This window comes from Lynx canadensis, chromosome A1 (assembly GCF_007474595.2).
Source record: "Lynx canadensis isolate LIC74 chromosome A1, mLynCan4.pri.v2, whole genome shotgun sequence".
NCBI classification, from domain to species: domain Eukaryota; kingdom Metazoa; phylum Chordata; class Mammalia; order Carnivora; family Felidae; genus Lynx; species Lynx canadensis.
This window is the reverse complement of record NC_044303.2, coordinates 139,391,805-139,405,629: the sequence shown is the minus strand read 5'-3', so window position 1 is coordinate 139,405,629 and position 13,825 is coordinate 139,391,805. Positions and strand designations below refer to the sequence as shown.

The window sequence follows — 13,825 nt, the reverse complement described above, 5'->3', positions numbered from 1 at the left end:
GCATTTGACAAAATTCAGTATCCACTTACAACAAACACTCCAGAGGGAACGTACCTCAACATAATAAAGGCCATATATGGTAAGCCCACAGCTCACCTCAGACTCAAAAGAGCAGCAATAAGACAAGGATGCTCACTCTCACCACTTTTATTCAACTTAGTATTAGAAGACCTAGTCAGAGCATTTAAGCAAGAAAAGAAAAAAAAATAAAAGGCATCCAAATCAGAAAGGAAGAAGTAAAATGGTCACTATTTGCAGGTGACATATATAGAAAACCTTAAGATTCCACAAAAAAAGTGTTACAATTAATCAATGAATTCAGTAAGCTTAAATGATAATCAAAATACCAAAAAAATCTGTTGTTTCTATATTACCAGAACTAGAAATTAAGAAAACAATCCTATTTACAATGGTATCAAAAAGAATAAAATACAAAGGAGTAGATTTTTAAAAATTTTTTTAATGTTTATTTTTGAGAGAGCGCGTGCACGCGCACGCATGAGTGGGGGAGCGGCAAAGAGAGAGGGAGACACAGAATCCGAAGCAAGCTCCAGGCTGTGAGCTGTCAGCACAGAGTCCGACATGGGGCCCAAACTCATGAACCATGAGATCATGACCTGAGCTGAAGTAGGACTCTCAACTGACTGAGCCACCCAGGCGCCCCTATAGGAATAGGTTTAAGCAAGACCTCTACCCTGAAAACTCTAAGGCACAGATGAAAGAAACTGAAGACACAAATGAATGCTAAGATAGCCAATGCTCGTGGATTGGAAGAATACCATTAAAATATCCATACCACTCAAAGCAATGTACATATTCAATGCAATCCCTATCAAAATTCCAATAGCATTTTTCACACAAACACAGCAAACAATCGTAAAATCTGTATGGCACCACAAAAGACCTCAAATCACCAAAGCAAGTTTGAGAGAGACGAATGAAGCTGGAGGTATCACACTCCCTGATTTTAAACTACATTACAAAGCTACTGTCATCAAAATAGTATAGTACTGACATACAATCAGATATACGAATCAACATAATGAAACAGAAAACCCAGAAATAAACCCATACATATATGGCCAATTAATTTACCACAACAACAAAAAAACAACTAGGAAAAGACAGTCTCTTCAATAAATGTTGGGAAAACTGCAGCCACGTGAAAAAGAGTTAACAATGGACCACTATCATAAACTATACACAAAAATTAGCTCAAAATTGATTACAGACTTGAATGTAAGACCTTCTTCCTAGAAGAAAACACAGGGTGGTAAGGTCCTTGACATAGGTCTTGGCAACGACTTTTTGTACTTGACACCAAAAGCAAAGGCAACAAAAGCAAAAATAGATAAATGAGACATTTACTAAAAGACTTCCACAAATGACTTGAAACAAAATGAGAAGGCAACCTACTCTATGGCAGAAAATATTTGCAAACTGTACATCTGATGAGGGGTTAATATCCAAAATATAGGAAGAATTCACATAACTCCACAGCAAAAAATACTCTGATTTTAAAATGGGCAGTGGTCGCCTGGGTGGCTCCACTGGTTGAGCGTCCGACTTCAGCTCAGGTCATGATCTCATGGTCCGTGAGTTCGAGCCCCGCATCGGGCTCTGTGCTGACAGCTCAGAGCCTGGAGCCTGCTTCACATTCTGTGTCTCCCTCTCTCTCTGCCCCTCCCCCGTTCATGCTCTGTCTCTCTCTGAATCAAAAATAAAACATTAAAAAAAAATTTTTAGATGGGCAGTGGATCTGAAAAGACGTTTCTTTCAAAGATGACATACAGATGGTCAACAGGTACATGAAAAGGAGCCTGCTCAACATCAATAATCATCAGGGAAATGCAAATTAAAACCACAAGATACCATCTCAAACCTGAAAAGAAAAGCTATTATCAAAAAGACAAAAAGTGTTGGTGAGGAAGCAGAGAAAAGGGAACCCCTGTGCACTAATGGTAGCAATGTAAGTTGGTGCAGCCACTGTGAAAAATGGTATGGAGGGCCCTCAAAAAATTAAAATAGAGGGGCACCTGTGTGGCAGTCGGTTGAGCAACCAACTCTTGATTCCAGGTCAGGTCACAATCACAGGGTATTGGGATCGAGCCCTGCATCAGGCTCTGTGCTGAGCCTGGAGCCTCTTAAGATTCTCTCACATATTCTCTCATTCTCTCCCCCGCCCCCCCCCCAGCTTGCTCTCTCTCAAATTTAAAAAGACAAAAATTAAAAATAGAATTACATATGATCCGGTAATTGCACTTCTGGGTATTTATCTGAAGAAAATGAAAAAATAACTTGAAAAGATGTGAGTGCTGCCATTTTGACAACATGGATGGACTGTGAGGACATCCTGCTAAATAAAGTCAAAGACATATACCATACGATCTCATTTATATGTGGAATCTCAAAAAAAAAAAACAAAAAAAAAACTCATAGATACAAACAACAGATTCGTGGTTGCCAGAGGTGCCGAGTGGGAGTGGGCGAAATGAGTGAGGGGGTCAAAAGGTACAAACTTTCAGTTGTAAAATAAATAAATCCTGGGGCTGTAATGAACAGTATACTGGCTTCATTTCATAGTACTGTGTTGCATATTTGAAAGTTGCTAAGACAGTACATCATTAAAGTTCTTCTCACAAGAAAAAAATGTTTTTAATTAATTTATTTATTTGGGGGGCTGGGGGGGTGAGGGACAGAGAAAAGAGGCAGGGAGAGAATCCCAAGCAGGCTCCACCCTGTCAGCATAGAGCCTGATGCTGGGCTCAAACTCACAAATCGTGAGATCATGATCTGAGCCAAAATCAAGTCAGATGTTTAACCCAGACACCCCAAGGAAAAAAAAAAATTGCAACTATGTATGGTGATGGATATTAGCTAGACTTATTGTGGTGAATGTTTTGCAGTATATACAAATACTGAATCATTATGTTGTGCACCTGGAGCTAATATTATGTCAATTATACCTCAAGAAAACAAAGACAGGAAATAGAAAAGAAAAAAAAAATTCAAAGTCATTTTTGTTGTATCTTCTCCCTCCCTCCAAATACAAGCCCCAGCTGGGAAGAGTAACACTGGAATTTTCTGTTAAGTGCAATGCACTCAATACATTTACTATTTAGAGCATTGCTTTGAGCATCTGACATTTAAGAGAAAAATCAGGTTTTCTCTTAATTTTTTAATTTTTAATGTTTATTTTTGAGAAAGAGAGGGAGACACAGAATCGGAAGCAGGCTCCAGGTTCCAAGTTGTTAGCACAGAGCCCGACACAGGACTCTAACCCATGAACTGTGAGATCATGACCTGAGCCTACGTCAGACACTCAACCGGGCCCTCCAGGCACCCTGAGAGAACATCAGTTCTTGAACTGGAACCTAATCAATGAACATTCTCAGAAGTGCTTCATTTTGATGTGACTCATAGCAAGTAACAATAAGGCTTTGTTTTCCCTAACAAACTTCAGACAAAGGCAGACCAGGCTAAAAAAGCTTAAAACCACATAACATTATATATAAATGATCTAGATGATAATGATTACAGTTACATTTGCAGTAAACACCTATAAATATTTTCATGTTCTATTCTGAAATAAGATTGAAATCATATTATTATTACATACAGCATCACAATGATTATTTCATTTTTTTTTTTTTTTTTTTTTTTTAAATTTTTTTTTTCAACGTTTATTTATTTTTGGGACAGAGAGAGACAGAGCATGAACGGGGGAGGGGCAGAGAGAGAGGGAGACACAGAATCGGAAACAGGCTCCAGGCTCTGAGCCATCAGCCCAGAGCCTGACGCGGGGCTCGAACTCACGGACCGCGAGATCGTGACCTGGCTGAAGTCGGAAGCTTAACCGACTGCGCCACCCAGGCGCCCCCACAATGATTATTTCAGATAACATTCAACCTGAATCAAACCCAAGGCCACTTTTATTTTTAATTACTGTAAGTTTGGTTAGCTCACATTTAAAAAAAATTATTCTTTTTTAAAACCCTACTATTTGGAAGTCACTACAACATCTCAAATTAGAGGAGTAAGAGTAAAAGAAGCTTTTGCACAGTGCAAGTAAATGTTCCATTACCCTCACTTTGAAATTCCGACTCTGGCTGAAATTCAGAAAAAGCTTTTAAGGTTTCTCTCCGCCCACTGCCTCCCACCCCTGTAGGTATGTGTATCTTTCACACTGTCCCTATCAACTTGGCGATGTTTCTAACTCCACAGGGATTTAAAACGGTGGGGGGGGGGGTGGGGGGGTGCGGGGGTGGGTAGGGCTCTCTCCCTTCTCCCACCCCTGTGGTGTGTGTGGCTGAAGGCTCCTCACCACGGCTTCTCACAAGACTTTCAAGATCAAGTGATTCCTGGCCAAGAAACAAAAACAGAACCACCCCCCGTTCCCCAGTGAAAACTGGTAATAAGATCAGGAGCAACCCCAAGAACAGACACTGGAGAAGAACCAAGCGGACTGTGTAAGGAACTGCACAGGAGACGGCACACGTTTATGCTGTGTCGAGGTCACTAGCATCTCACTTTACCAAGCTGAAAGTATCCCCACTACTTGGACTGACAGGAGAATATGTCTTATCAGGTCCATTCTTTTTCTCTTTGCTCCGGTGCTTCTGCATGAGTAGGTTCCCTAATAAATCTGAAACCTTTTGTTTGTAAATAAAGAAAGTTTTTTTTTTTTTTATAATTTTTTTTTTTCAACGTTTATTTATTTTTGGGACAGAGAGAGACAGAGCATGAACGGGCGAGGGGCAGAGAGAGAGGGAGACACAGAATCGGAAACAGGCTCCAGGCTCTGAGCCATCAGCCCAGAGCCCGACGCGGGGCTCGAACTCACAGACCGCGAGATCGTGACCTGGCTGAAGTCGAACGCTTAACCGACTGCGCCACCCAGGCGCCCCTAAAGAAAGTTTTTAAGTGGAGGGAGGGAGAGACTTGCTACCAAAGGCAGCAAGAAAGGAACAATGAAACAAAGTGAAACAAAATCCCCAACTCAGCAGGTTGAGCCACTTCTAGCTCTGTCAACATTACAGTCCCCGGAGCATGGAAGACTTACACTCATGAATAATTACAATAACCCTCCGACATTTTTTAAAAGGTCAAACGATCTTTCTTCTGTGCTCTAAGTGTACACGTTTGATGGAAATTATTTTGCAAACAACCGAGGAACCATCTGTAAAGGGTCTAAGGAAGCAAAATTTTGCTGTGCCCGATCTCCCAAAGCACCGAATGGAAATGTTTCTTCGACTAGGAAATAACTTACCTCGTAATACTCCCCAAACTCTATTGGCCTTGAGGAAAGCCACTGGTTCTTTCACAAGTAAAGTATCTGCAGTGGGGGGGGAAAAGTTTCTGTTAATCCCTCAGTGACACACAGTGAATTTCCTAAACATGTAATTAATATTTCTGGACCATTCTTTTCTCCCTAGCTCCAGGCCTGTTTCCTCCAACTGCCTCCCGTACATTCTTCACAGAGATACCCTGCGGATTCCTTGAACTCTGCATGCCCAAAGCTGAGCTCCCCCACTCTTTCCTGCTCCATGCTGCCCCTGCCTGTCCCTAGTGCCTTCATCTCCCTGAGGCACCACAGTGCCCTCCTACCAGGTGAACTTTTCGAGTCAGAAATCTGGGTGACATCTCCACAATTCCTTATTTTCCCCTCCAGGAGAGTTATTCTCTCCACGGCCCCTCAACAGACTAGGTTCCTAATTCAGCTATAACTTTAAATCAAACGTGCAAAACGTTCCTCAGTATCAATCCACCAAAGGCCAGAGACTTACCTCCACTCTTTCTCTTCTCCTTCTGTGCTTCCCTACTTGCCTTGCATCCACCTTCCCAGCTATTAGCCTCAATATGCCTTAAGGTTCACTTCCTAAGTCACTTGAGCTAAATTCAGCTTTGTCCCAATCAACAAAAGGTTCACACCCAGGTAGGGCAGGTTCCAGCTGGATGCTTCTGGACAAAGGGGGGGCAAGGGGGGGGGGCGGTGCTAATCTCTCAATCTTTTAAATCCCACTCTGTGTAAGGCTGTCCCAATAGTCATTTGAGACTTTTGGAGAGGGGAGTCAAACACAGATAAAGTAAAGCACCAGACAGTACAGAGAGACTAAAAGCTGAAGGGTGTGGAAAGATGGGGACTCTGCCACAGTAAAGACACTCGAGGGCTGCAGGTTAATGACTTAGTATCATATCTGGCCTGCATCATCACCCTCCACCACCGCCACCCACACTGTCCTACAGGAGCAGGCCGCAGGTAAGGAAAAGAGCCGTCAACAGCCAATAATCAGGTGACTCTCTCACGTGACAGTCTTGTGACAAGGCAGCTGTTTCCATCAGAAGACTGCAGTGCTAAGAGAGGGATTGCTATTTTGAGTACAATGTAATCATGTTTCCTCTCCACCTCTATCAAGTTCTTAGCCACTAGACTCATGGGATGCTGTTTAAAAACATTTTTTGCTGCAACATCGTTTTGAGATCTCCCAGAAATAGTTGTAACACAAAGAATACCTAAACACATTAACATGTTGCATGTACTTGATGCTTATTATTTTCCAATAGCTGAGGATGCAACAAGGGTTCTGATTCAACTCAACGCAAAACCCACAACGAGAAAGCAGTTAAAACGAGATTTTGTTTTCTTAGAAGCTGGAGAATTTTAATTTTTATTTCAAAACCAAATTACGAGTGTTCACAGTGATTACCTCCCTGATGTGGGATGGGAGCGGCACCTTTGACTTTTCAGTTATCCCCTTCTGTGCTTGCTTTCTGCGCCATAATTACTTCGTTTTCAAGAGTGTGCACACAAATAACATCAATATGTTATTGTTTAAAAATAAAATAGGTAAGGCTAAAATCGCCTTTGAGATGCCCACTCAAGTCCCTCTACTTTCCTCAGAAGAAATACACATCACACCTTTTCCTGGGTATTGACACACACACACACACACACGTGTTAACAAATGTAGCATGGCTTCATATGTGCGTTCCTGTGCGTGTGCTGAAATACAAATGGTATCCTGCATTAGTATACAATGTCCTTTGTTCAACCCAGCAGTTCATCTTGGCAGGCTCTCCAAGTCTGTTCTTTCACTCTACCTCTTTATTCTTCACTGCTGTGTTCTTTAGTGTGGACTGACAAGGCATATTTAGTCATTCTTGCGGGGACGAACATGTAGTTTTGTTTATAACTCCTCACTGGTACACACAAGCTGCGTCGAACATCCCTGTTATATGTAATTAATGCTCTACAGGAGAAACTAGGTCATTCCTGGTTCACAGGGAATACACATTTCTAATACATAATGCTGCAACATTTGTCACTCCCTCCACCATTTTCCCATACTCCGCAGCAGCTGGTGTCATTTCCATCTGTGTTAACTTTCTCAGCATCTTCATCAACTAGTTCAAAACTTAAAACTAGTTTATCCTTCGACCAGAAAAACACAATCAGCTTGGCCCAAGGAGCTTCTCTTTCAGAATAAAGGTTTGCAAAGCTGAATGGATGACAAGCTCTAACTCTCCCATCTCAAAACACTGTATTTTCTGGAATTTACAGTATGTCATTACTGTTGCTAACGGACCGCAAAGACTCCTTGGCAAGTCAATGACCCTTTCTATCTCAATTCAGATTGTAAAACATAATTCATGAAGGGTCTGAGTGCGGTCAACTGAAATCACATGTCTGATGTTGCCCAAGAATCCTGTTTCTCTTCTAAGAACAGCTACAGAATTGAGAAATGAGCTTATTTTTCCGAGGTGTATTATTAAGAAATGTGATCTATACTAAGAGGATGAAGAGACATACTGAACTGTCTGTAACGCAGTCTGAGGACAAAGGAGTCACTCTTTTCTCTGCGATCTGGGGTATCCCTTCTATCCTTACACCCAGCTCACCAGTCTGCTCTCTCTGCGCTTAATCTATCACCTACAACCTCACACGGCTCCCGTTGGTTCCTTGGTGTATATTCCACGTTTTCCCCAGTCAGTAGCCCCTACAGAAACATTTTAGGCAACAAAAATATCTTACAGCTAACTTTTGTTTATATCCTGAAATGAAAGAGCTCCAGCCCCACCCCCAGTTCTGTATCATTTTTGTGTCAAATAAGATTACAAACAGAGATCATGGAGGTACACACAGATTTATCTCCAAAATAAAAGTGAAGAAACTGCCTGATGTCCAAAAATGAGTTATTAGCCAAGTAAATTACTGCACTAAAAATGATGTCATAGAAAAATATTTCATTACATGTTCGTTTCACTAGACAAAAAAAAAAAAAGAAAAAAAAAAGCCAAATACAAAAACCCCACTTTCACATAATTGTTTCTCATACGTTTATACTTCTATCAACGTGTAATATTTCAATGTATCACTCTACAAAAAAACCACATCTGAAATAACGGTGGTCAAGTGAGTGCTGGAGTTATGAATGATGTACTGTCTCCTCTTCACTTCCTGTGCTTAAAGATGTTCTACAATGACTGTGCATGACTTTAATGTTAAGTTGAAAAATAAAAATCATAAACTCACTGGCCAAGAACTCACAATAGTTCATGGCATGGAAGCTGTTTCTGGCACTTAAGTCCCCAACGAGCAGCACAGGATACGACACGCTCACGTTAGCGTAGGTACTCACAGGACTCGTCTGAAGTGATGTTGGGGAAAAGATCACACTCCGAGTCCAGGACAACTGTGACGAGAAGTTGCTGTAACTCTATCGCACTATTAGGTTTAGCAGGGCGACGCTGCCTCTTGTCGAAACCAAAAATGTATTCGTGATATCTGTGTGAGAAATAAATTCAAATAAAGTTTTAAAGCACCGCAGCCAAATTTTACATACATATGTGGCAGTGGACATCCCAGTGGGGCTCCTCCAATCCCGGTCACCCCGTACTGGTCCAATTAGAGGCTCTCACCCCAAGCTGCACATCAGAACTTCCGGAGGAGCTTTTTGAAAATACTGATGTCCAGACCTCCGGAATCAGAATCTCTGAGGGTGGGATATAGGCACGGGAATTTGAGAAGGTACACCCACACTTCCAAGTGCCTCATTTCAAGAGACTGTTAAGAACCAGTAATCAAACCAATAATGGGAATCCCATCACTCTTGGGTAGGCAAGCCAATTGCACCCAGTGATGAAGGTGGTGCATTAGGGGTAATGGTAGCAGAAAGTTTCCTACACTAAGTGAGCCACAAAAGCCACATTTCTCTGTATGTGATACCTGGACTGGCTGTAGCCACACTAAAGATAGCAGAGATGGAAAGAACACAGATTCCCTAATGATACTGTTGAGCCACTTAGTCAAGTAGCTGTGGAATCCTGTTTTGGACTTCCTAAAATGTGAGATAATAGGTTTTCTTATTGCTTAAGCTTGACTAAAACAGAGTTCCTGTTACCTTCCAAAAAAAAAAAAAAATCCTAGCTAATACAGAAACCCCCCCAAAAGAAGGTCACTAGCCTACAGAATTCTCGCCAGGGTCTTGAAAATTTACCTTCTGCTGGTACCCAAATACCAGAGAAAGGGGATATTAAAACAGCATTTAAAGGTGCTAAAAGACCAGACAGGCTTCAAAGCAATTATTTAAATAACATTTTATAGATTTTGATAAGCTAGAGGCTGTGTATGCTACTTAAGTATAAGAACACCTTGTGTTTTTTCAGAAAAGTAAGGAGAGGTAGGAAAGTTCCAATGAGTTTGGAAGCGTATGGAAGTTAACCAGTGACAACAGAATGGACGATGATGCTGGGGGCCCTTTCCAAGGGAAAACCTTGACAGAATCAGAAGGAAATTAAGAGGGGCACCTGGGTGCCTCTGTTGGTTAAGTGTCTGACTTCGGCTCAGGTCATGATCTCATAGCTCATGGGTTGGAGCCCCCACGTCGGACTCTGTGCTGACAGCTCAGAGCCTGGAGCCTGTTTCAGATTCTGTGTCTCCCTCTCTCTCTGCCCCTCCCCTGTTCATGCTCTGTCTCTGTCTCAAAAATAAGCAAACATTAAAAAAAAAATTTTAAAAAAAGGAAATTAAGATCGCTGAACTGTATAGTTAGAAATGGTTAAGATGTGGGGTGCCTGGGTGGCTCAGCAGGGTAAGCGTCCAACTCTTGGTTTCTGCTCAGGTCATGATCTCACAGTTCTTCAATTCGAGCCCTGCATGGGGCTCAGCACTGACAGTGCAGAGCCTGCTTGGGATTCTCCCTGTCCCTCTCTCTCTCTCTCTGCCCCTTCCCCTGCTCTCGTGTGTGCTTGTCTGCTCTCTTAAATGAATTAAAATTTTTTCTTTCAAAAAAAATTTAAAAAGAATTTTTAAAATTTAAAAATTTTTCTTTCAAAAAAAATTTAAAAAGAAATGGTTAAGATGGCAAATTCTATCTTGTATGTATTTTATCACAGTTAAATAAATTTTTTAAAAAAGGAAATTAAAATTGCCAGCAGCTCTGAATTTTGAGCTAGGTGCTGGCTTGGCCCAAATAAGGAGAACTTTGGTCCTAGATATTAAAACTAACAGAAAACTCAAAGGGTTCTAAACCAATGGTGTCCAAGGTATTTGGGTTAATTTTCCCTTTCAGGAACTGAGGGAGTGCAGCTATTCATTCATTTAAAAAAAATGAGTGACTCAGGGCACCTGGGCGGCTCAGTCAATTGAGCGTCCGACTTCGGCTCAGGTCATGATCTCACAGTTTGTGAGTTCGAGCCCCATGTCAGGCTCTGTACTGATCGCTCAGAGCCTGGAGCCCGCTTCGGATTCTGTGTCTGCCTCTCTCTCTCTGCCTCTCCCCCGCTTGCGCTCAGTCTCTCTCTCTCAAAAATGAACATTAAAAAAAATTCTTTTTAATTAAAAAATGAGTAACTAGCATGCGACGGACCTTGTTCTACAAGTTGAGGAAGCTGCCATGCACCAGACCCAACTCTCTACTTGCAAAAAAACACAGTTTGAAAGCAGGGTTTGTGATAGAAGTTGGGCCCCCCAAAGACAGGAGCCTCTGGCTCTGAACTGCCTAGGGCACAGACCGTGTGTCCACCTAGAGCCTTTGGAACATCTCCATCATCTCTACGTTCTTCCAACCACACTGCACTTATACTCTGAAATAGATATTGACCTTCCTGAATTCCTAGAATGCTCCCCTGAATGCTTTCAAGTCTTAGCCATAAGGGCTAATGTTTTATATCCTGCTTCCTAACAGCGTAGGGTATAATTAACAGCTGCTTCACACACCAGCCATGGTTAGTTAGGCCAACTCCAGATAATCACCTGCACTGCCTCGAAATGCCAAGCCTTGTTTTCAAACCATCTCACCACTGACTCAAGCCCTTGTTATCCAACCACTGTCAACTTGACTTCCTTGCTCTCTTGCCATAATCCTCGTCATTTCAAGCCTATCACCCAGTCCTCGTTTTACTAACAGTATGGCACAGAAGGAAAATACAATTTTAGACACTGAGTCCCAAAGCAAACGTGGTAAGCGTGTTTGTTTTTTTAAAATATTTCCTAGCCAGCACCAAATTACATTCCTTCCCTGAACTGCAGGCCTTCAGGAGACTCCATCCAGCCTACACAGGTCTCACGGTGAGGGGACACCAAAGAAAGGCTGCTGAAACACCTCCCCAAGTGCAATCAGCTTTCTGTGTGGTGTGGCCAGCAAAGCCAGGCTGTTGGCTGCCTCCTCATCCCCTGATTCACCCCGTCTGTGGCCAAAGGGGTTGCAGACATGGAAATGTGGTGAGCTCCAGAACAGGAAGCAGGGAGAGCCAGCACATGACGTGCTGGGAAAAGACGAGCAGAGACTGCGATGAACCCATTACATCGAAGTAATTAGATGAAAGCATGGAACATTTCCTAAGAAACAGACTTTGGGAGTTTTGGGCAATGCTCCAACCTGAGGACTTTCTGCCTTCTGAACTGTTACCTGATTTGGCCAGTGGGGTGGGGAGACTGCAGACGGCAACCAACTTGGGAGTTCTGGTGTCAAGCATTAAGCACTCATTTTCCTCCTAGAATTCTCTTCACGTAAGAAGCTGCCACTCTCCAGCCCCTCCATCCGCCCTACTCTCCCCTCCAAGGCGAAGCTGGGCACAGATTCTGAGCAGCCTACTCCTTCCCTCTCAGTATCCCGCACGCAAACCAGGGTTCCAGAATGCCCGGGAAGTCCCTTAGCAGGCCGGAGGGGGAGGGGAACAGCTTGGGTTTCAGCGGCTGTCTGAGCCGGCTCTCCCACTTTCTGGACTTGTCCCTTTGGCGAGGTCACGGGCCAGCTCGGCACTGGTTCCTTATCTGCTGAAAGGGGAAAAACGCACGCGTACGGTCGCGGCGTCGACAAGAGGCGCGCAGAGCTCCCCTCCCCTCGCCCCCCGCGCTGGCCCAGCGCCCCAGGGGGTTGGCCCCGCCTCCGCCCCGCAGCGCGCAGGGAGCGCTCACCGCCGAAAAGCTTCTTGCAGGAGGGAGCAGGTGGGGCCGGCGGTGGACGAGGGGCCGTAGCCGATGGAGAAGTTGTCGCGGGAGAGGTGCAGCAGGCGCGGAGACGTCTTCACCGAGAGCGGCATAGGCCACAGGGCCGGCTCCGGCGCGGCGGAGGAGCGCGGGGCCAGCGCCGCCAGCAGCGCCAGCAGCGCCGCCAGCCCCATCCCGCAGTGCCTCATGGCCGGTCCGCCCAGGTCTGGCGGAGCTGCAGCCCGCGCACCTGACCTCCGCCCGGACCCCGAGGAGGAAGCGCCGGAGGAAGCGCCGAGCGCGGGGGCGGCGGAGTCAGCTGACGGCGCGCCCCGCCCAGGCCCGCCTCCCGGCCTGTGGGACCGCCCCGCCGCCCTCCGCGCCCCGCCCCGCCCCGCCCGACCCGGCCCGACCCGACCCGACCCGAGGGGAGGCCCCGGGAAACGCGGCGCGGGGCTGGGCCGGCGGGGGCTCCTGCGGCGGGGGCTCCGGAGGCTTGCGCCCCAGCCCAGACCGTCCCTGACCGCCGTTCAGCTTGAACCGTAGCCTCCCGTCGGAACCCCGGGGGGCAGACTTGTCAGCAGGTGGGAGGTTCAAAATTAGGCAAAAGGATTTCTCAGTGGATCTTGGCGGAGGACTTCGCGAACTTCACGGGGACGCCGTGGGCCCAGTTAATTAGGCAGATGATACAAACAGGCAGTGTATTACAATGAGCGATTCATATTGCCACACTGCCATTTTCGAAGAAATTATAAGCGTGACAGTTACAAAATAGAACAAAAATGTGTCAACTATTTTGTTCAACTATTAAATAAGTCAGGTTCGAAAGGTAATTGAATAAAGCAATGTTAGAATAAGATTGCTAAATAGGAAATTGGGTAGCATGCTACGATGACTCAGCCCTAAGTATCTGACAGCCTGGAAACTCCCATCCCCACTAAAGAAAAAAAAGTAATTCCGTTTATAGACAATTCCTGAGAGCAGCCTCAATGTTTATTGTGGCAGGCCTCTCTGCATCTTTGGAGATAAAACAGCAGATCTAGAAGCAAGCAGAAACAGTGTCATTAGGTCCAGTGTGGCAAGGGTTCAAATGTCATCTCTCTCCCTCTTTCCCTCCCCTTGCCCCTCTCCCCTGCTTACATACCTCTATTTTTCAACTCATTTTTTCTCCATATTGGCTTCATTGTCAGACCGGCTCTTCATGATAGCCCTCTTCTTGGGTGGCAAGGACAACCCCTCAGGGAAGCTTATGCCCCTTACTCATCCCCGTCAGTCCTGAAAAAGGATCCCAATTGACAAGTTTGATAGCACACCTAAGGCAAAGGAGTTAAGTTATATGACCCAACGTGGGATGGAGGGTGCTGATGTTCCCCAAAGAAGAGGTTATTGAAGAGA

At 44.5% G+C, this 13,825-nt stretch overlaps 1 protein-coding gene across 1 annotated transcript in view; it reads right to left on the bottom strand.

Annotated features, from left to right (window-relative positions):
• HEXB (hexosaminidase subunit beta) overlaps window positions 1–12,762 on the bottom strand; it is a gene marked incomplete at its 5' end in the record, with an annotated part of 32,065 nt that extends 19,303 nt beyond the window's left edge. The window contains 3 exons of the mRNA XM_030321786.1: window positions 5,270–5,335; window positions 8,640–8,785; window positions 12,419–12,762. Of these exons, the coding sequence (XP_030177646.1) occupies window positions 5,270–5,335; window positions 8,640–8,785; window positions 12,419–12,762 (556 nt within the window). The remainder of the gene's footprint in view (window positions 1–5,269; window positions 5,336–8,639; window positions 8,786–12,418) is intronic.
• Window positions 12,763–13,825: the final 1,063 nt, after the last annotated feature.